Source organism: Alosa pseudoharengus, unplaced genomic scaffold, assembly GCF_046254945.1.
Source record: "Alosa pseudoharengus isolate Yale_2024_CS ecotype anadromous, Long Island Sound unplaced genomic scaffold, YU_APseudo_1.1 YU_APseudo_1.1_scf_10, whole genome shotgun sequence".
Taxonomy (NCBI): Eukaryota; Metazoa; Chordata; class Actinopteri; order Clupeiformes; family Clupeidae; genus Alosa; species Alosa pseudoharengus.
In genome coordinates, this window is record NW_027468565.1 from 11,865,128 (window position 1) to 11,888,136 (window position 23,009).

Below are 23,009 nucleotides of genomic sequence, written 5' to 3' on the forward strand. Positions count from 1 at the left end.
TGTGTGTTGCAGGCAGGAGTATGAGCAGTGGGCGTGTGAGCAGCTCTACCTTCCCACCGCGCTGGGACAGGGGGGCTGTGGAGGAGACGTGCAGAGCACCTGCACACACATCCTCAACGCAGTCATGGACATGAGCACCAGGTGAGGGTGCCACCACTCAATACTCATCATGACTAACTCTTCTTTCTTTCTTTCTTTCTCTCTCTCTCTCTTTCTCTCGGACATGCACATCCAATTTGGCCCTCTTACAGGTCTGAATACTACATCTGAAGTGTTCTTTCTGTAGACCTCTGACTTAAGCCAGTTAAACTCACATTATCCACAAAGCATTAACCAGAGTGCTTGTAGTGCTGTCTACTTTGGCACTGTACTCTCTGTAATGTTTTGCTGTGTGTCTAGTGTTAAAGCCTCACAGTCCCATAATGGTTATAAGCTTTGGCTCAGATTAAGTCCCATCATGTGTTCCCGCCAGACCCCAGTCCTGGCTGAGTCCTGACCACAGTGTCCCGCTCACGGACACCTGCCTCCCGGATGTCCTGTCCAGACTACAGGTGCTGAACCAACTCTAGCCACTGTTTGTCCAGGGGATTTAGTGACTGTGTGTGTGTGTGTCTGTGTGAGTGTGTGTGTGTGTGTATCTGTGTGAGTGTGTGTGTGTGTGTGTGTGTGTGTGTGTGTGTGTCTGTGTGGGTGTGCACATGGAAACACATTGTTAACATAGCTGTGCTCTGGTTATAGATTCAATATTTCCTACGTTGACTTGAGTGTTATTGACTGTGTGTGTGTGTGTGTGTGTGTGTGCCCTGCAGGAGATGGTATGTGAACTGCAAATGACTCTGCGCTTTCAGAGTTCAGGGCGAGCAGATGGGCACTTCCTCTTTGATGTGGTTGCCGGGAGATGCTCCAAAAGCCCCGACTCCCAGGACCTCGGCAGTGAGCTGAGCCTACAGCAAACACTTCACACCTGGAACAGGTACCGGGCTGTGTGTGTATGTGTGTCTGAACTCCTGGTGTGTGAGTGTTTGTGTGTAATTAACACTTTTTGCTGTGTTTGTGTGTGTGTGTGTGTGTGTGTGTGTGTGTGTGTGTGTGTGTGTGTGCGTGTGTGCGTGTGTGTGTGTGTGCGTGCGTGCGCATGGGAGTGTGAACTATTATTGTGTGGGTGTTTGAGTGCAATTTACACTTTTTGCTGTGTGTGTGCCCGTGCAAGTATGATCTCTTACTGTGTGGGTGTTTGTGCAATTAACACTTTTTGGTGTGTCTGTGTGTCTCTGTGTGTGTGTGTCTGTGTGTTTCAGAGTTATCCTGGCCTTGCCAGCTCTAAGTCTCATCCCAGTGAAAACTGAAGGAGCCAAGAGGAGTCTAGACTGTCAGCCCCTCATAGAGCATGTGAACCTGTATCAGGTGAGGAGAGAGCTGAGATTTAGTCATCAACATCGGCTCTTTAACTATAACACTATCTCGGGCAAGGGAAATATCTGTGCCTGAAATTATTTTTATATATATATATATATATATATATATATATATATATATATATATATATATATATATAAAAATAGACATATATAACTAGATGTACCGCATAGCAGTACAAAATATGACCGCTGCTCAGTCCTGTACATCCGCGAAAATAAATATTTTACTCCATCCCCCACTCTTGAAACTTTTGTGTACAGTATGCTTGTTTGGCATGCCTGAGTGTGTGTGTGCGGCTGCACAGAAAGTAGCCTACTGGTGCTGAAAAGGTGAATAGATTGTAGAATAGCCAAAGAAGATGTAGCATTGTTATAAAACCTTTAAAATCTCTAAACAATCACAAGTAGGGCAGTTCATCACAGTTCATCCATGGCAACTGGATTGATGAAAGGTCTCTTACACCTGTAGGCTACATTGTATTTGGGAAAAGCAAAAGGTATCAGCATAATGTTATTTATTTATTTATAAACAAAAACATCTCTGTCAGTTCCATGCCGTTTTCAACAGCTATCAAAAACAAAGGTCATTTTTGGATGGATGGATTTTTTGTGAATGTTTCTTCTTCTACATAAGATTTTAGTCATCTTTAGTTCATGTAATACTTTATTGTCAATGCACAAATTAAGTAACAGTAGTCTGAAACGTTATTGTTAATGCACAAATTAAGTAACAGTAGTCTGAAACGAAATGCTGTTTTACATCTAACCAGTGGTGCAAATAACTGTCCAAATGGGCCTTGATGAAATGCGTCGCTAGACTGTTCATACACATTTTAACGGGCCAAAGTTGAAGAGCTGTTGTCCGTTATTGTTCGTGCAAATATAGGCTGATTCATGTTCCCTTGCATTGTGTAACTGAGGGCCATGGCTAGTCTGGCTTTCACCAGACCAAGCTCAATCTTTTAAGAAATCAAAAAATAAATAGCGGGCAGATCAGGCTGGGTTCACCCAGCCTAGTCCATAGGCACCCGATATTAATTTTCCGATTGAGATATCCACGCTCTGGCTATTCTAAATGCAAAAATGCATCAGGGAGTTATGACAAAACTGTAACTAACGAACTAGATCCTAATAGAAAGCTGTTAGCTTCCCTAAGCTACAGGTAGGCTTATAAGGTAGGCCTATTTACAACATAAATTAATGTATAGGCTATGCTGGCGACACAAATAAAATCTCCTATGGAAACCAATGGCTTACGCCTTACAGTATCAAGCGGACTTAAACTGCCATATCGTGGCGAAAAGTTGTAATAAAATTCACGCAGCTCCATGAGTTAAGGAAAGCGCGAATGAAGTAGCCATTTCTAAATGGGACCCATTACACAGTAGCTTAACGTGTGTTGCTAAAGCAGCCATAATGAAATGAAGGTGTCATTGTTTGGATACTTCACACACACATGCTTTTTAATTTCACAGACTACAACTACCAAGCTGGAATCAACCCTGCACGCACTTAAAACAAAATAAACAGGCGTCTCAGTCTCACGCATGTATAGGCAAAACTGTATCAGACCGGTGTAACGTTGGTAAATCTTCCATTGCACAGAATGATTTTTGTAGCATGTGCAACAAATGACAGTCGAAATATACAATTACAGTGCTGCTATCAATTTGCTTGGTATAACCGCATTTATAGTTTTCTACAAATGCAATCAATCAAATTGGCCTCCATCACTCAACCAAAGCTAACGGTAACATTACCTAGGTCCTTATTGATATTATAAGATTAACGTACCTGTAGTAAAAACCAAGCATGTCCGATAAACATCCTCAGATTTATTTCGGCTTCAAGAAGAAATGGGAATTACATTTCATGTGAACATCATCCTATCCTTATTAGACGTTCTCTGCGGTAAACTACAGTCCTTTTAGGAAGCGTCCATTGTTTTTCCAACCCACTTTTAAAGGGACACCAGGAATGCCTGATGCTTTTTCTCTACGAAACTCCCTTTTGCTCGGTCTGAAGCTCTTTTCCTTTTCTTTGCATCTTCCGTCAAGGGTTTTCGCTGCTTCTGCGCGGGCTCTGCCATTAAACACACGTTTGCAACAATCACTAGCGTTTCGTTAGCCTCCCTCTGTGCTGTGGATGCAGGATGGAAACTGAAACTGCTACGGTCGCCGGGTACGATACACTGAACTTGCAAGCGGGATATTCTTCCTACAGGCAGTAGGGGCGGGCGAGAGAGTCTTCATTCACCCTGTAATGAGTCATTTAACCATATACCGACTTACGAAGATGAGTAATTAACACGAAAACGTTGCCTGGTGTTCCTTTAACTTCCAACAAAATTACGTCTGACTGCAACGATGCGCCATCTAGTGGACAAACGACTACTTATCGCCAATACTGGAAATGCAGCCATGATGATGATGAATATTTATTTTGGCTTTCTTTTAATCCTACTGAATTTGTAATTATGTATCGGCCGTTCTAATACCGATAGTATGTGGGTGCCTGTGTGTGTGTGCATGTGTATATGTGTGCACCGCCATCTACAGGCCAATGAGTGTACAGTCACTAAATGTACACATAACCTAATTTTTTTTAGACCCCCCCATGGATGAAATTCTACGAAACTTGGCATACCCCCAGAGAATGCCAGGTCAATCATACACATAGAATTTGGTGCAGTTCTGAACATCTTAACTGAAGATAGGGGCGATTAAAGCAGAATAATATTGCATTTTCATTTTTTACCGGGGGGTGCAAATCACAAATGAGTGATTATGGGCCAGATTGATGTGGGCCCTTGAGACCAACATACCATAAAAGATTCTTCATCCTCAGTGCCACGGTTCAGGTAGTTATTTAGGAAAAACTGTTTTTTTTGCAGTTCGGGGGGCCCAGCACGGGCACTGTTTCCGTAAAAGTCTAGTGGGGCTACATACCCACCAAATTTCATGTGCCCCGATGGTTCGGTGTCCCGGGTATCGTTGACCAAAAATTCAGGAAGTAGATGACGGGGGAAAAAAAAAAATAAAAAAAAAACTTTGACAATCCCTATATGACCACTTTGCTAGCTTCGCTAGCGGCGGTCATAATTATCTATTTTCAAATCTTAAACAGCCTGGCCCACATCTGAATTCTTGCACAGTGCCTGAGAACTTTGAGCCCTGTTATCTTTCTGTATTCAGCATTTATTCAGCTCTCACATCTCTTGTATGTTACATGTCATGTCATCCCAATAACTGATCATGTTGTATTTTGCAGAGAAAGGTGTGTAGTCCAGCTGGACTCCTGCCCTATCCTCTCACTGCTCACTTCCTCAGGGTGAGTGCAGCAAATTAGGCCAGGCAGACTTTGGAAATGCACTTGGAAACTTTGGAAATAGGAAACGCACATGTTGTTGTGTGTTTGTGTCCCTTTGTCCCTTCATTATAATACTCTAATCCTGTGTGTGTGTGGTGTGTGTGTGTGTGTGTGTGTGTGTGTGTGTGTGTGTGTGTGTGTGTGTGTCTGTGTGTGTCTGTGTGTGTGTGTGTGCGTGTGTGTGCGCGTGTGTGCATGCGTGCGTGCGTGTGCGCAGGGGATTGTTGGTGCCAGTATGTGCTGTGAGCGTCCGGCTGCATCCATCAATAGGGCCGTGTCTCAGATAAGCCAACAGTGCCCTCTGCTGTTGGCCTCCGCTGGGGTAAACAAACACTTCATTTAAGCTCATCCCATGCCACTGTCCTCTTCATCACTCACTGCCACTGATCATACGCTACCGTTTCCCCATTACTAAGCCTTAGCCTAGTAATGATGCCAATAGTGCACAAATCAGTCATCAAGGTCTTGATCAATGCAAACACAGGCACACTGGCAGTGCAGTGCACACATGTTTTTACACACACACACACACACACACACACACACACACACACACACACACACACACTGACTGGTGCTTACTTAGTAATTTGCCCAGACTTGTGATCAGAATATTGAGATTCAGAAAGATGACCCAGTGCAAGATGAGTAAGGTGTAGGTTGCTCACACACACAATACACTCCCTCTCACACACCAACCCACTCACTCAACCACATGGATACTTGCTCACCCACACTTATAAATGTCCCTGTTTTTGGTAAGACTTTGAATGTGATGTGTATTTGTCCTCCAAAGCTGATGATGCACAAGGCACCTTTCTGAGCAATGTTGCTGGGCAATGTTCCGGAGTGTCGTTGTTCTGGCACGTTTCCTTTGATATTGGGCAACTTATTTTTCTTGAGAACTTCAGTCGGTTCAATCGGAACACATGGACCCAGTTATGTGTTCACCCTGCTCAAAAAGTTGCCCCATGTATCACCTAAAGCAATATCAAGCATTCTGGGCATGCGTTGACAATGTCAGAGACGTCATTCTCCTAATTATATGTCGTTATACCATGAGTTTGAAGTCGTTATTTTAAGGTAATAAAACTGCATTAGGTTGCTTTAAGCCCTCATTCTGTGGCTCTTAATAGTTTCGGTGGTTAGGTTGTACCACTTGACAAGTTCAGCTGTGACTTTTAGAGTACATCTCTGATATAGTATTTTAGGCTATGAGATGTAACAGGCATGCCAGCACAGTTGATCTGTTGACTGTTTGCAGATTTATGGCATGTTTCGTAGGCAGAGAAAACCTGTTGCTCTAGAACAGTGTCATAAATCAACAGAGTCTGTACTGATGAACAAATAAATTAGACAGATATGGAAGGTTTGCAAAGTGATTTCATTCAAAAGAGTATGTTAGTGTTTCGAAAATACAATGATTAAACACTTGAAATTAGGGTATAAAATATTTTAACACACATTCAAACAAAGCAGTGTGTAATATGAACGGTGCGTAATAGCAGACGTATGCTTGTGCAGTGCAGTTTGGTGCCAAAGAATATGTTTGGTGCCAAAGAATATGTTGTCCATTGTTGCATACTTGTCTTAGTGAGGTTGTGCATGCACGTTTTTGACCTTGTTGACGAAATGAGGATGAGTGTGGCTTTAGAATACATACAGTATATTATTGTACAAAATTTGTACACACATTTGTAAAACAACGTTTTGTAAAATGCATGTGTATACCTCTGCAAGAATTAGAGTTTCAACAATCACTGAGCAACTAAGAGGAGACCATGTTAGAATTCTGGTTAACAAGGAGTTGTAGGAAGAGGGGACAGTGGAAAGTTCAGAAGTGTGCTTTATTTTCTTTGGATAGTACATGGCATCACCATGCAATGCTATGTGTTACATCTAGTTGATGTTCTGTTGAGCAATAAAATATTGTGTATGTTTATTTTTGTGTGTGTGTGTGTGTGTGTGTGTGTGTGTGTGTGTGTGTGTGTGTGTGTGTGTATGTTATTCACAGCACTGGTGGGGGCATCTCTCACCTGTGCTGGGCTCTCAGTGGAATCGGGGGAGCGACGGAGACTTTCTGCCAGAGAAGCTGCAGCAGCTGGCCGACTGCCACTCCTGGGCTTGCAGGTCAGTTCGGATTATCTGATTTCAATTGACAGTATGCTGATGAAAATACCAACAAAGTAATAGTACATTGTTCCAGGCTATATGTGTTATATAAGACACTAACCACACTGAGTGTACAAACATACACACACACACACACACACACACACACACACACACACACACACACACACATTTTTCTTTCTTATCCCCATCCAAAAGGTATAAATGGCCTTCTTGACCCACACTCTCATGCATACTCTAACATGTTGACATAAAACAAGACTTACACAAATTCTGACCTCCCATCGACCTTACACTCCCAGATACCACCTCGTCTACAGACGTCAATACTACCATGCAAAGATACACAAATACACACATTATCTAAATGTAGACTCAGGCTGTATCTTCACTGTCCCATGTGTCACCACTCAACACCATCATCAGGTGGGGTCTGAATGTCTGAATGTGGTTGTGCCCTCACTGCAGGTGGGTGAGCAGCAGCACCAGTCAGTCTGCAGTCCCATCTGCACCTGCGCTCTTGCTGGCTGCCTGTCTGCACCAGCAGTGGACCAGTGGCCTGGACATCTCCCCCCGGAGCAGCCCCGAGAGGCTGGCCCAGCTGCAGCAACACCATAGGCCGGTGAGAAGTGGGCAGTCATCACCTTCTATAGGGCCTCCACTCATGAGCCCAAGGGCTCAGACAGGGTTGAAGCACAGGGAGAGGGAGTGGTTGCTGTCTATTCAGTCTCTCATTTTTTCTCCTAAGCATGTAAAGCTTCACTAATTATGTCTTAGTTCAGCTCCACAATACAAAGAGTGGTTTACAATGCCACTCTATTTCAAAATCACTTCTATTTGTTCCAGCTGTGCTTGAGTCTCTTAGTGTTGAGTGTGTGTTGGTTTTCAGATGCTGGTGTTCCTGTTGTTCTTCTGCATGAGCGACCTCCTGACTGCTTATCTCGCTCCTCAGGTATGTTTTCACCATTCAAGTCTTACACTTCACCAGAACTCGCGACAGCTGATGGGATAAGAAGTTTTGGTAACACTTTACTTTAGGTTTCTACATAAGAGTGACATGACACTGTCATAACCCTGACACTTACCCTAACCCTAACTTGTCATGACAAAAACCGAATGACACTTGACAGAAGCGAGTGACGGAAGCGTTATGTCATAAACGTTTATGACTTGTTTATAATGTTAATGACACGTTCATGACAGTGTCATGTCACTGTTATGTATATACCTTATGTCTGTACCCTATGGGGGGTTTATCTTGGTGCTCCCTCTGCCTTAGGCTTTCCATGTATGCACGTGGAAGGGCAGGGGGCTCCCAGAACAGAGCCATATCACCAAAGAAAACATTATGCATTGCAAATAGCAATTAACTATCTGGACAAAGTGGTCCTGACTGAACTGGTAAACACAGGTTTTTCCAACAAGGACTTCCAGGGAATTTTTTGTCATAACTATGCTCATCAGCCAATCACAGTGGTCACTGCAAGCAAACTTGTGCTTGAATCAATGTTGACCATAGGAACGGAGCCTTTCTCTTATCATTTGAGTTGTCTTTTTTCCTTAATAAATGTTTCTCAGCCATTTTTGAAACACTTACTATTTTTAAAAATAAAATATATATAAACATATTTACATCTGTTCATGAATTTGTATATAGGACATTTGGTCTCCCCCTAATGTTATATACGTAGCTATGGCCTTGGTGTGAGTGTGTGTGATAACGAATAATGTGTTAAAAGTGTGTCCCCGGTTGTTGGCAGGGAGCAGAGAGTGTGAAGCAGGCTCAGCAGCAGTGCTGTGACATCCTGACATTACTGGTGGACTCTGCAGACTGGCTGCATCTATTCCACTCCCAAAGCACTGGTACATACACACACCTACATGGCTACTGCTTCTCCACACTCAAGCATAACCTGCCACTTGAAGTTTATGGGTTCTCTTTTTTTAGAGAGAGAGAAATAACTAAATAAATCTTGCTTTTCCCCCTTTTTTCTGTGCTGCAGAGCAAAACCAGTACCAGTCTGCCACCATTATAAGCACTGAGGAGAACAACAGACTGATGCCCCTTGCATTCTACAGGTGAGAGATCAGCTTTTCTATTATTATGTATTATTTATATTTTAACACATTATTATTATTATTATTATTATCATTTATTAATAATCATTATTTATCTTAACAATTGTTATGAGATACGCAATAATGTTTTATACAACAGTTAGATTCGGTCGAACTACTTATTATGACCGCCGCCCAAATTTCCGTCAAGGATTCCCGGGACACTGAAAGACCGGGGTACACGAAACTTGGTGGGCATGTAACCCCACATGGATAGCATGGAACCATCGTTTTTCGTTTTGATCTGTAGCCGCCCCGCTGGACTGGACCCCCCGAAAGGAGGGTAGGGCAGACACAGTTTTCTGTGAATATCTCGAGAACCGTAGGGTTTAGGAGGACCATTTTTTTCCGTATGTTTGCCTCCAGGGGTCATGTTAACCCATTCCATATGCACACATGAGCACAAACAGATACACACACACACACACACATACATTCACAGTAATCATACATATGACAAATACTCACACAGTAGACATATGTACGCTTGCATGCACAGGCACATACGCACACACACACACACACAACATAAACATAACACAATCAAGAATTTCTCAGAATTATGAACAGGCAAGATGGAGGTGGGGTTGTATAAAATGAATTTTACATGTGAAATCTATGACTAATCATGTTTTGGTACTTGTTGTCTAGCAGATACCAGTGAGAATTGAGTGTGGATAATGCAATTTAGTGAGACAGAATCATATAGGCCTTTCAGCGTGATTTCTTTTTGTGGAAAAAATGTGCTGGACTGGGCGGCGGTCATATTTTGTACCGCTCTGCGGTACATCTAGTTAATTTCTGATTGGATAAGAAGGATTTTATGAGTCCTCAAGAGTGGCGATGTCCCAAGACATCCCCACTTAGACTTTTTAATGCTAGTATACACTCCACATATTGCATTGAATTATCCAACACAAACTCTCCATTCATTCAAAGCGAGAGAGCAGCGATTTCGTAACGTCACATTTGAGTGAGAAAATGGAGTAAATGTAGAGTAGGTGAATGTTCAATTTCATATGAGACGTATAGACGAGTAGATAGGCTATACAAGATACTGTATTCAAAAGCCTCTCACATAGTGTTACGTTGCTTGGCAATGGGCAGATGAACGAACAAAATAAACAATAGAAAACACAATTTTGCATCTTACAACTAAATTAGTTGGCAATGGAACTGCTCTATAAAAGCAATATGACACTTGTTTGTGTCATTGGTAGCATCACTGACCACCATTAATCACCAACACTTTCGCTAAAGACATTGAATAATAAGCAACACATAATCTTCTATTAGTCCATGAGCCACAGGCCCAAAAAGGGGCGTGTCACTACCACTTGGGGGGGCAAATTCTCACTATATTTTTCTGAAAGCTACATATCTCTGGAGTATAAAATGGTATGATAGCAAGTTGGATCTTGTAGCTTTGTGGCTGTACAGGCCTTCAAAGTTGACCTCTGATTTGAAAAAAGGAAATTCCGCCTATTGGCTTTTTTTTGTTAAACCACTCATAAGAGCCCAGAAAATAACCCAATTTGGTTGATAAAATTCAAGATTTATGTGTAATAATGAGCAAATCTACGTTTTCAGAGACACAACGTGTTGCAGCACTAATTGAAATGCCCACTACCTCATTAATCAATGTATTTATACCTTCCTACCTCCCAGCAGAGACTTAAAATACAAATGATTACATAGGTCTGCATTGCTATGCTATTTACTATTTGTAAATGTACTATTCGGAAACACCCCAAAATTCAGTAAATTAGTATTTAATAAGAGATATTCCAAGAGATCAAAACATCATGATTACCAATCACATATTACCTTTACATTCAAGGAATACCATATGAAAATTGTTCACATCACCACATGTACCCAGCTTAACATAAATATTATAATTTTATAATGTCCAGGGCACATGAAATACATACAGTAATTTTCTGTGTATTAGCCGTATTGTGTAAGCCACAGGACAGTGTTTTATGAAGTTGAAAGAAACAAAACCATATACGATATTAACTGCCCCCGTGTATTAACCTCATGGGTGAAGAAATTTTGCAAAATCAATGTATAAGCTGCAGCTAATAGTTGGGAAATTATGGTAATTGCATCACAGGTGCTAAAATGATCTACATTATACATTTCAGTTGTACTTTTGACTAGTAAGAATGTGGGAATGAGATTAAGATGAACTGGTTGGTGAAAATATTCATACGTTACACATTGTTATCACATTGCTATTATTATTATTATTATTATTATTATTATTATTATTATTATTATCATCATATTTAAAATTGTCTTTCATCTGATGTTAAATGTCCATTGAAAAGAAATAATAACTATTTTCCAAGATCTACAAGTACATACATTTACAACAGTTAAAAATTCTACACAGTTCTGATGAGATGAGACAAACAATGAAATTGGATCAATCCATTTTCAGAGGAACATGAGTTCATTTGCATATCTACAGCAGGCAAAGCAACACAAGAGGTTAGGGATGATCTGATTCAGGCAGTTTTAAAAATTCTACACAGTTCTGATGAGATGAGACAAACAATGAAATTGGATCAATCCATTTTCAGAGGAACATGAGTTCATTTGCATATCTACTACAGGCAAAGATCATGACATAGAGGCTGGAGTCAGATACACCTAAGCACAAATTCCATGATACATTGACAAAGCAAAAATTAAAGACATTTACGAGCATGAGTCAAAAAAGACAACACAGGCACATGGCAAGACCATCATGTTAAAGACTGGACATGAGAGAAGTCTTTTGTCACCCTCTTGGACCTTGGCGACACCTGAGGGGACCCCAAGGAAAACCTCTAAAGCAGCACTTGCAAAGCATTTGCAGAAACTTGCATCACTATCAGATAATCTTCCAGATGAATATAATACAGCAACAATCATTGATGGAATGTCTCTGGTCCAGAAGGTCAATAACAATGTCTCAACTTATGCAGACATTGCTGCTGCTATTCATAGCATGATCCGTAAAGAGGCAAAGCAGAGGCAGATATTTTTTTAGATTAAATTAGATTAGATTTAGCTTTACTGTCATTGTGCAGAGAACAAGTACAGAGACAACGAAATGCAGTTTGCGTCTAACCAGAAGTGCAAAAAAGCAGAAAAGTGCAATGTGATATACTGTACACAGTATAGGCAGGTGGTGCATAGACAGGACAAGAAATATAGTGCAGTGTAGACAGTAGTATACAGTTGTTTTGCAGAAGGTGGTTTAGAGTAGCATAAATTAAATATAAATATGTGCAGTGTATTAGCAGTTAAGAGCAGAATAAATATGGCTATGTACTGTAATATGAACAATGTATGAACAACATGTACAGGTATGTGCAATGTAGTGGCGGTACCATTATAGTAGTAGTAAGAACAATATAGATATATGCAGTGTATTAAAAGAATATATTACAGAAAAACTGAATAAATATGGATATTTAGTATGAACCATATAGAAAGATATGTACAGTATGTACAACTATATGCAGTGTGGTAACAGTACCATTGTAGTGCAGAAACAGTAACATTACAATAGTATTGTGTAGTAAGTGTATGTGCAGGATGAAAAGCAGTGGAATATGGCTATGTACAGTATAAGTGTAATTACAGTATGTACATTTGTAAATAAATAGATGGGTGGGATAGGGTAGTGCAGTTGTGGGGGGGGGGGGGGGGGGGGGCTAGGGGATGTCCGCCTCCTTGTTGTCCCTGTCAAGGTTGCCATGGTCGTGGACACCTCAACAGGCACAGGCAAGGAGGAATCAGGCGGGGCAGGGGGTGATGGGGGCTTAGTTGGTTGGATGTCACCGGGATGCAGAGCTAGAGTTCAGTAGGGTGACAGCCGCAGGAAAGAAGCTTCCTCTGAACCTGCTGGTTCGGATGTGGAGAGACCTGTAACGCCTCCCGGAGGGGAGTGGAGTGAACGGTCTGTGGTTGGGGAGAGAACAGTCTTTGATGATGTGTGCCTTACGCAAGCATCGCTTGCCCTGGATGGCCTCGATGGAGGGGAGTGAGGAACCGGTGATGTGTTGGGCAGTTTTCACCACCCTCTGCAGTGCTTTCCAGTCGTGGGCAGAGCAGTTGCCATACCAAACTATGATACAGTTGGTGAGGATGCTCTCGATGTTGCAGCGGTAGACGTTCACCAGGATTTGAGGAGACAGATGGACCTCAGAAAGAAGAAGAGACACTGGTGAGCCTTTTTGATCAGGGTAGAGGTGTTGAGGGTCCAAGAGAGGTCCTCAGAGATGTGGACACCCAGCAACTTGAAGCTGGTGACATGCTCCACCTCAGTCCTGTTGATGAGAATGGGTGTGTGTGTGCTAGCTTTAGACTTCCTGAAGTCCACAATGAGCTCTTTGGTCTTCTTGGTGTTGAGAGCCAGGTTGTTATCAGTGCACCACGATGTTAGGTGCTGGACCTCCTCCCTGTAGGCCATCTCATCGTTGTTGCTGATGAGACCAATCACCGTAGTGTCATCTTTAAACTTGACAATGGTGTTAGAGCCATGTACAGATGTGCAGTCGTAGGTGAAGAGGGAGTAGAGGAGAGGGCTCAGCACACATCCCTGTGGTACACTGGTGTTCGATGGCTGAGAAGGTGCGATTATCTAACCTAACAGACTGAGGTCTGTTGGTTAGGAAGTCCAGAATCCATAAGTTTGGTTTTTCTTTTATCACATACACATTTATTGGTAGATGTTTTTTCTTTACCTTGACATGTTTCGACGTATACTTCCGTCTTCATCAGAAGGTCACACGGTGGAGTAGTGTGACGCATTTTTATCAGCTGATGTTACGGAGGTGTGATCGACCTGGTGTGACCGACCAGTTTTTTGACAGGTGGACCACACCTCCTGCATGCCAGAGTCATTAAGCAGGAGAACAACCGATACCACCGCTGGATAAAGGAGGCGATTGAAATAAGAAAGCGGAGCCCAAAGACGATGAACAGAGATGAGAGAGCATATATGCTCTCCCATACCTGGAGTGCCGTCCTGGGGGGCGGCTGACTGACAGCAGGAGGTGTGGTCCACCTGTCAAAAAACTGACAGGTGGATCACACCTCCGTAACAACATCAGCTGATAAAAATGCGTCACACTACTCCACCGTGTGACCTTCTGATGAAGATGAAACATGTCAAGGTAAAGAAAAAACATCTACCAATATATGTATATGTGATAAAAGAAAAAACAAACTTATTTATCTCAAGTGTAGACACAATGAATGCAATACAAGTAGTCCAGAATCCAGTTACAGAGGGAGGTATTGATGCCCAGTTCACTGAGTTTGGTGATCAGTTTGGAGGGGATGATGGTGTTGAACGCTGAGCTGAAGTCAATGAACAGCATTCTTACATAGGTGTTGCTATTGTCAAGGTGGGACAGGGCAGAGTGAAGTGCCATAGAGATGGCATCCTCTGTGCTCCTGTTCTGACGATGAATTCAATGAATAGATTAAAGATCCTTTGTACTCGTTTCAGCTACAATTTAATGAACATTTGTACTGCAGACCTATGTATGTCATAATTTAACATTCATTTCAACTCGCAATTGAAAGTAAGGAGGGTAGAATAGTAATGATCAATAAGGTCTGCATTCAGGTATTGCCATAACATGTTGCTCTGAAAACTCAAATTAGCTTTTTTTAGCACATAAATCTTGAATTTAATCAACCAAAATGAAGAGCAAAATCACATAATGAGTCAAAATATGTATGCCAACATCAAACACCACATATGCATCAGTAATAATAAGATTTTGATTATTTTCTAGGCTCTTATGGGTGTTTTAACAAAAAAAGCCAATAGGCGGAATTTCCTTTTTTTCAAATCAGAGGTCAACTTTGAAGGCCTGTACAGCCACAAAGCTACAAGATCCAACTTGCTATCATACCATTTTATACTCCAGAGATATGTAGTTTTCAGAAAAATATAGTGAGAATTTGCCCCCCCAAGTGGTAGTGACGACCCCCTGTGGCTCATGGACTATATCCTCTTTTCTGAAGATCTTCCTCCCAAACATGGCATACATATTCTGCTCTTCTGTAGCAACACACCCAGTGTGTAGTTCAGAATCTTATATATCTTTCCCGTACCGTTTCTGCAGCCTAGTGCCCTCGCTGGATGCAGCAGTGCTGAACAGGGCAGTGAGTGCTCCCAGGTTTCTCTACACGGCCGTTCTGAGCTACTGTAAGCTGCTGCAGCTCTTCCTGGATGGAGAAACCCCAAAACCCCGACCAGTGAGCTCTCAGCAGGTAACACCACAGTCAGATTGCAGTGTTGATTTCATCAGCTGCTCAAAATGTTGATGACCAAGTTACCTGTGTGCTTCAAGTAAATATGAGGGTGAAATCATTTGTACTCTGCATGTGCAAATAAAGTGTTTTTCTTTTGTGATAGAGTTCCTAACTGTAGTTTCAAAGGATTGTAGTAAAGTTTAAGCCATTGACACTTTTTTTTTTTACCCTTTTGTCCTTCTCTCTTCAGATGGATGTCTCTCAGGTTTTGTCCAGGGCTCAACAGGTCCTCTTAAAGATCATCATCCTGAGCTCACCAGGCTGCCTTACTCACACCCAAAGAACTGAGGTACACATACACACCACAATGGCTGGTCCAAAAATCACAGAAAACTTCAGAACATGGGGTTGTATATATCTTATTACAAATGTTACATTTTCCACCATGTACTGTACATCACTGTTAATCACAAACACTGTACAAAGGCATCAATGTCTCTTGAAGGGAACACACAACACTTGACATCTTGTCCTCTTTAAGAATGGGGGCCTGGTCCAAAGTATTTTGTGTGGGTTTAGTTGGTTTTGAAGTAGCTGCCTGTGTAATTCATACTGTCAACAATTTAGTGCCCGCTATGCTTTCCCCTCTAGCTGGAGGAACTGTGTGGCGAGCTGGACCCAGAGGTAGCAGCTACCCTCTCCATGCAGCTGAGTCCTCCAGACCTGAGCCAAGAGATGGACTTTTAGGCCACACTCAGTGAGAGGCCTCACTGAATCCCTCCTAAGTGTTTACTATGTTAGAGGGGGGGTTTTTAAACTTAAAAGTTAATTTGAATGCTGCTGCTTCTATTTATTTGACCAAATATAAAAATCAATTCCAATGCACAAAGTCTATCCTTGTTGCATCCTTGGGGCATTTGAGCAAACCATGGGACCAATTCTTAGTCATTCATATCATGTAACAGTCTCCGTCACAGGTGCATGTGTCCCACGCACAATAAAAACACCTTTAGTCTTTCTGCTTACAACTCCTAACAGCATACCAATCAATACTTCCTGCTTTATATATATAAAAAAAAAAAATCATCTCATTCCATATATCAGGTATGTTTAAAACATTTCCCACTCTGGTAGTCACATCAACACATATTATGACTTTCACGTGTGGGGATCACTAGTGCAATGTTTTTACACAGCGTCTGGTGCTGAATATAGTATTCAGTTCAGGAGAAAATTATATCAGTCATCTTTATCAAGGGACTGCAAGTCTTGATGAAAACATAAAAGAAACACGTTACTTTCTGGTCCATGTAGGTAATATCTGGACTTAGCGCTATGGCACGTCTTCAAAACTCATTAGAGATTCTCTAGCATGTAGCTCATGTCTGGGCTAGCCAGAGTAGTCCTCTGGGCGTCTTGTGTGGCAGACCCAGTGTCCAGTTCCTGGATTGGTTGGGCTTGTGGCGTTTCAGTGCTACGGGTTGACTGCCTGGACCTATCCAGGTCAGACGGGTTGCCCGGGGTCGGAGTGTCGTTGCTGCCACCTTGTGTGAGTGGGTGCACCATGGACATGTGGACGTTGAGGTTGTGGGCCTTCTCGAAGCGCTTGCCGCACAGCATGCAGGCAAACTCCAGGTCGGCCTCGGCTTTGTGCTTGGTCATGTGGTATTTCAGGGAGGCCCTCTGGCGACACTGGAACCCACACACCTCACATCTGTGGAGAAGAAATCAAAAGGATGTTTGGATGGAAGGACCACAGATGCCAAATAGACAATCTGCCAATTATATACACAAGCCATCCATCTATACTGAACTTGAACCTAAATAGATGCTATCGTTATGTGTACTTGGTGCAACAGCCAAGGGTCTACATAGGTGATCCATACCAATGGGATGTCCAAGAGATTGGCTGGAATGCTTGCCCCCACAATCTGTTCTCACCTTCAGACCCTCCACAACTGAAGCTGTTTGCTGTGTAAACTAATACACAAGTCTGTTTTGTCTCTTGATGCATTCTCGAGACATTCTTCAACTTACTGCAGTGGCTTGGCTCCCGAGTGGCGCATCTGGTGTACTGATAGATGCTTCCGCTGCTTGAAGGTCTGTCCACACTGGTCACAGATGTAATTCCTCTCCTCTGAGTAAAGGCAATAGAAAGGTTATGGTGCTGGTCTCCAGCTGCAGACATGAATCACTACTACTCCACATTCTGCAATCTTGAGCACAGCAAGGCTGAGAGAAATTTCTCTTTTTTAAAACCAGGAGATCACATATGTTCAATCCAATCCAAACAATCCATTCAAATCAAAATGGTGGAGATGTCAAGACAACAATTTCATGAGGGTTGCTTTGTCAGATCGTAGACATTGACAGAAGAATATTCTTAACCAGCCTTACCTGTGTGAATGAGTTTGACGTGCCTCTGCAGGTAGCGGTCGATCATGAAGACCTTGTTGCAGCCAGGATGGGGACAAGGTCGTTCCCTCACCTCTTCGTGGTGCTCCTTTATATGTTTCTGTTCACAAAGTGCCCCCAAAACACCATATTATGAAAACCCTCACTGGCAAGGACTAAATGTATTATTATAATTATAAACACAAAAGAAGGAAACCCTTTGCGTAGTCCAAGCCATTGCATTTGACCATAGACTGCGTGTACATGCACTTCAGTATCCTGGTTATGAAGCTTATCCTGATTTTGATCATATTCAGGATATGGTGTTTACATGAACACAGAGAAACCCGATTATTAATATCCCTGTATACATGATGAATACTAGTATTCTGGTTACCAACAATAAAGTTCTATTAGCACTCCTTATCCCGGTTTCTAATGCAATCGCACGTTTGCCTGAGAAACCGGGATAAGGTGTATACATGGAACAGTATCCCGTTTCTTTCAGAGTACTCCACCTGGCATAACCGGGATAAGGGCTTATCCGGGTTTCTGAAATCGGGATATGATGTTTACATGCGCAAATACAATAACGGGATACTTCAAAATCCCGATAACCAGGATACTAAAGTGCATGTAAATGCAGTCATTGATGCACATGTAAGAGTCTTGGTATACACTTGTTTGATACCTTCATGCCATCAGAACCTCTGTACACTGCTGTGCAGCCTTGGTAAGGACACTTGTAAATGGTGGGCAGCTCCTCTCTGGAGAACAACAAAACCAGCTGTTACAACAACATCAAGACCACCTCAAGTGGTTCCGCCCAGTAAATTCAAGTATGAATGTGGTGGTCACTTTTCAGATTTCTGCTTCTTCTTGGGGCCTGGCTTCTTTCTTTCTTTAGGCTGTGGTGGAGGCTTTGCTGCCTTGGTAGTGGTACGCCTCTTAGTTGGCGCAGACCTGAAAGCACACAACAAATGTGAATGAATCTGGCATCAGTATGTGACTGACCCCCCCCCCCCCCCCTGGAGGTGTCTTACCGTTTGGGTGGGTATGGATCTGCCTGCTCATCAGACAATGCACCCTTCCTTCCATCTGCATACTCCTCATCACTGGAGAAGTTCCTGTAGGTTGGGGTTAACCAAATCAAATGGTGACTCTACACATCAGGGATGTATGACCAGTTAGGAGTCATTTCTGTTTGCCGGTCTGGGGGGTACTCACCTGTCAGAGAGGTCACTGTCTGCAGTCTGCGCCATAGGTTGAGCTGCTACAGGTGAGGGGATCTTGTCATTTGGGAACAGACCTGTGGACAGCAGTAGCACACACACTAAGTACTGACATTCTACATTTCAGCATCTGTGGTTTGGTGATTTCATACTCTCAGTTGACAGGGATGGGCAAAAATACAGCAAAATGTATTTTTAAATAAAATATCAAATACCCTAATTTTAAGTGTATCAAAATAAACTACAAAATACAGTAGTCATACCATGTATCAAAATAAAATACTGTATTTATGTATTTTGGGAATACTAAAAATAGGTTCAAAAAAGAGCATGAAATCACTTTGCAAACCTTCCATATCTGTCTATTTAATCTATTCTTTCAGTACAACTCTGTTGATTAAGTTGACAGTGTTTGAGAGCAACAGCTTTTTCTCTGCCTAGGAGACATGCCAAAAACATGCAAATGGTCAACAGATCAACTATGCTGACCTGCCTGTTACATCCCATAGCCTAAATACTGTACAAGAGATGCACTCAAAGTCAAACTGAACTTGTCAAGTGGTACAAAGTGGAGACAAGTCTATGACATGGTGAATGCCTGGCCAGATTGCTTGATATTGCACTGTGTAATGCTGTTGATCGGGAAGGATCATGACCCTTTTTAGTTGGTTTTCAACTAACTGGGTACCGTGTTAAATGGTCATACATACAGACAGAGTCTCACCATGTTGCTTTAGGTGATATATGGGGCAAGTTTTTAAGCAATGTTGCATGGCAACCAAATAACCGGTTCCATATGGTCCGATTGGATCAGTTCAGTTTTATTTTGTCATTGTTGATAACAATGAAATGTTGTTAGAGCAAAACACAGACAGGTATATAGTTTTTAGTTGTCCACCCATTTACCATATCATTTAACATTTAAATCCTGTTACGACCCCCTATGCCCTCCTCAGGCCATCCCATGTCAGTGCACAGGCAGGGTTGGACCTGGGAATGTTAATTGGTAATTGGGTGCACCTGTAACCAGGTGCTGCTATATTAGGGGCTGTCCTCTCTTTCCCATTAGGCACTTTTCTTCTTTCATGCAGGCACCTATTTTGACTTTCTCTTGCACTGGCACTTTTCACTCTCCCTTATTCTAGATCTCTCTACTTCTCTTTTCTTTGTCTACTCATTTAGTCTCTCACATAATCTACTGACACCTACATTGCATCCACACACACACACACACACACACACACGTCACTTCTCCCATTCATTTTCCCCTAGACATCTTGTATTTGGTAACGTTGCTTTGCGTTAGTTCAATACATTATTATTTGCTTTGAAGCTTGTTGTCCGTGTCCCTCTTTATGTTTCGGTCTGGTAACGAGCTGGCCGTAACAATCCCCATGAATCACCCATTACTTTATACATAATAACTCCCCATAGAAAAACCCAGAAAGTGGTATGTCCAGTAAAGTGGATTAAAGTTACTAATGATTACTTACAGTTCACAAGAAACTTGACTGTGAGGGTGTGAATTGTGTGTGTGCAACCTACAAGTTATTCATCTTGCACTGGATCATCTTCCTGAATCTCAATGATGACAAGTCTTGGCAAATTACTAAGTCAGCACCAATCATAGGCTATATTAATGGTGCATTCATGGCACCTGGGAATGACAAGGACCGCCCCCTTGATTACTTTGTTTTTTCCACAGCAAGTGTTCATGTGCTTTGCCGTGTGAAACACAGATACCACAACAACGATTAAAACATACGCTCACTAATCCTAAATAAACAACTGTATTTGCTTAAAATATAGTGTAAGACGCTTGTGAAAGAAAGATATGCGATATTCAAGTGACAAAAATGGCAAATTCCCAAGTTCACATTAAAACTGTTGGACATGAAAGGCCACATGGACTACAAACGAACTACAACGTGACGACAAAAGTAATGACAAGCCCCTAACTGGGCAACTCTGTTAGCAAAATATAGCCCAAGTTTCCGACTCACACATTACGTGATGTAAATGATGCGGAATGATGACGTTTTCACTGGGGAAAAGGTTTTCACTTTTATGATGTCATCACACCACCAAAAGTAGACTATTGGTTTTAGCAAACATATTTGGCAATATTTTTAAATGACAAAAATACACCCCTATAAAGTATATTGATACAAAATATGAAGCCATTTTTTTCAACCCAATAAAATACAAATTGCTAAATACTATTTTGTATTTGAAATACATATTTTAAATATATGCATAATAAATACTGCCCTTCCCAGCAAGTTGACTCACCATCAGTGCTGGGTGAGAAGTCACCCTGGTTGGAGTGCTGAATCTGTGGAGTGGTGGCTGGGCTTGGCTGTACAGTGCTGTTGGTGGTGGTGCTGGCATTGCTGGGCTTTCGGGGAATCTTAGGCCTGTGGCTGCTATCTCTGCTGGGCTGTTCCCCTGTGTCTGGCCCATGACCGGGGTTCACCATGGGTTGAGTGCCATTTGTGTCCATCACATAGCTGTGCCCATCTATGCAGCCCCACACTGCCTTCACTGAACCCCAGCATTGATCTTCCAATACCTCTCTTAGGTTTGGACAGGAATGACAGGCCTCCGCATGGTGGTGGGCCCAGGACACCAGACTGTGGAGACACTTGGGGTCGGAGGTGATGGAGGTGGCTAGGGAAAAGAGTAACAGTAACGGATAAGCACAAACTATGTGTGACTATTCCAAAGACTGCCAAGCACTGAAAGGACATAAGAGAGGTTAGATAAGAGTCATGAACTCACTTGATATGCATCCTTCTATAGCTGGTACACTTTCAGAACCCCTGCGAGAGAGAGAGAGAGAGTCTGTTTTCAAAGTGTCTGAAAACTGATGTACAAGTCAGGGTATTCATCCCCCTCCCACGTTGTTGCCCAACTGCTGTCATATTCCGAGTCCTTACCTATCCCTGTTGCCTTCGTGGCTTGTTGGGGTATGGTTTACCCTTCTGCGGAAATCGGTCAGGATGCGGTGACACTTGTAGAACTGTGCATGGCAGGTCTTGCAAATGAATGAGGACAACCGTGGGTCTCGATTCATTGGCACACCAATGAGCCGTTGAAAGTCAGTACAAAAAAGTAGCGGCGCTTCATGATTCTCTCTGTCCAAGAAGTCGTCCACCTCCATACCCTCCTCAAGCTGCTTATCAAAGGCATGTCGTAGTCTCCTCTTTGAAAATTTCCCATGGCAAAGACGGCAAAACGCAGTGCTCAGTCGACCATTTCCTGGGCAGACAATTGTCATACGAATTTGCGTTAACAGATTAACCGGAAACAAGCGAGTGCAGTGCGAGTCATCATATGGGTAGAATCACTCAATGCTGCACATTGCAAATACAGAGAAAGGCTATGAGAAACATCAAATAATGGGCAATGGAGATCTTTTAAGTTAGTACCCTTACCTTTCTGCTTTGTTGCGGTCTTGGAGTGTTTATTCGGAGTACTATTGTCAGTGCCACATTCTCGTGCATTCGCACCTTCTTCGTCGAAGTCTTCTTGAAAACTCCCGTCACTTGCTGAGGACGACGAAACTTCGAAATTTTTTAATGTCCGAGGTTTCCCTCTTCGCACAGGTCGCTTTCTTCCACCGGTTTGTTTTTGACTTGTTTGAGGAGACGATTCTGAGGCACGCGTACGCCTCTGCGTTCGCTTCATAATCAAATAGTTTGCAGGCACTGTAAAAACGCCGAGTCAGTGCAGTTTGAAAAGAACTGTGCCAAACTGATTGGCACTAACGTTAACGTTAGCCACTATCTTGAGCTAATGGTACATGAGATATGCTGGATAGCTAAACCTCAATCCGAATTTCCCAAAGTTAAAAACATATACATTTAATTTAATTGACCGTCTGTTTCACATGGAACGCGTTCAAAACACACTATGTGCTTCATGAAATGGTAATGGTATTGCAGTGCGACTACAAGATGTAACAGCCATGTTTGCCTTCCAACTGTGTATTTTCAACTATTGAGAAGGAAATAAATGATGTGAAAATAAACACGAAGCCCCGGAAGTAGTACACACGGCCACTTATCTTTGG

General features: G+C 42.3%; 2 protein-coding genes across 5 annotated transcripts in view; one reads left to right on the forward strand and one right to left on the reverse strand.

Moving 5' to 3' along the window:
* fanca (FA complementation group A) overlaps window positions 1-16,055 on the forward strand; it is a 37,737-nt gene extending 21,682 nt beyond the window's left edge. For 2 of the 4 annotated variants that reach the window (XM_076263531.1, XM_076263540.1), the window contains exons 30-43: window positions 13-141; window positions 473-551; window positions 810-973; window positions 1,299-1,404; window positions 4,689-4,748; window positions 5,005-5,109; window positions 6,802-6,917; window positions 7,389-7,542; window positions 7,810-7,872; window positions 8,681-8,783; window positions 8,924-8,999; window positions 15,179-15,326; window positions 15,559-15,657; window positions 15,960-16,055. In XM_076263531.1, the coding sequence (XP_076119646.1) occupies window positions 13-141; window positions 473-551; window positions 810-973; window positions 1,299-1,404; window positions 4,689-4,748; window positions 5,005-5,109; window positions 6,802-6,917; window positions 7,389-7,542; window positions 7,810-7,872; window positions 8,681-8,783; window positions 8,924-8,999; window positions 15,179-15,326; window positions 15,559-15,657; window positions 15,960-16,055 (1,498 nt within the window). Of the gene's footprint in view, window positions 1-12; window positions 142-472; window positions 552-809; window positions 974-1,298; window positions 1,405-4,688; window positions 4,749-5,004; window positions 5,110-6,801; window positions 6,918-7,388; window positions 7,543-7,809; window positions 7,873-8,680; window positions 8,784-8,923; window positions 9,000-13,912; window positions 14,146-15,178; window positions 15,327-15,558; window positions 15,658-15,959 lie in introns of those variants that run through there. The other 2 variants (XM_076263548.1, XM_076263557.1) reach the window with 2 other exon arrangements.
* Window positions 16,053-23,009, reverse strand: znf276 (zinc finger protein 276). The gene is made up of 11 exons (XM_076263569.1): window positions 22,372-23,009; window positions 21,874-22,195; window positions 21,716-21,756; window positions 21,227-21,604; window positions 18,930-19,011; window positions 18,746-18,829; window positions 18,561-18,665; window positions 18,394-18,469; window positions 17,706-17,823; window positions 17,346-17,445; window positions 16,053-17,022 (listed from the first exon to the last, which is right to left on the reverse strand). Exons 1-11 carry the CDS (start codon window positions 22,622-22,624, stop codon window positions 16,665-16,667), a joined length of 1,917 nt encoding a protein of 638 aa, XP_076119684.1. The 5' UTR covers window positions 22,625-23,009; the 3' UTR covers window positions 16,053-16,664.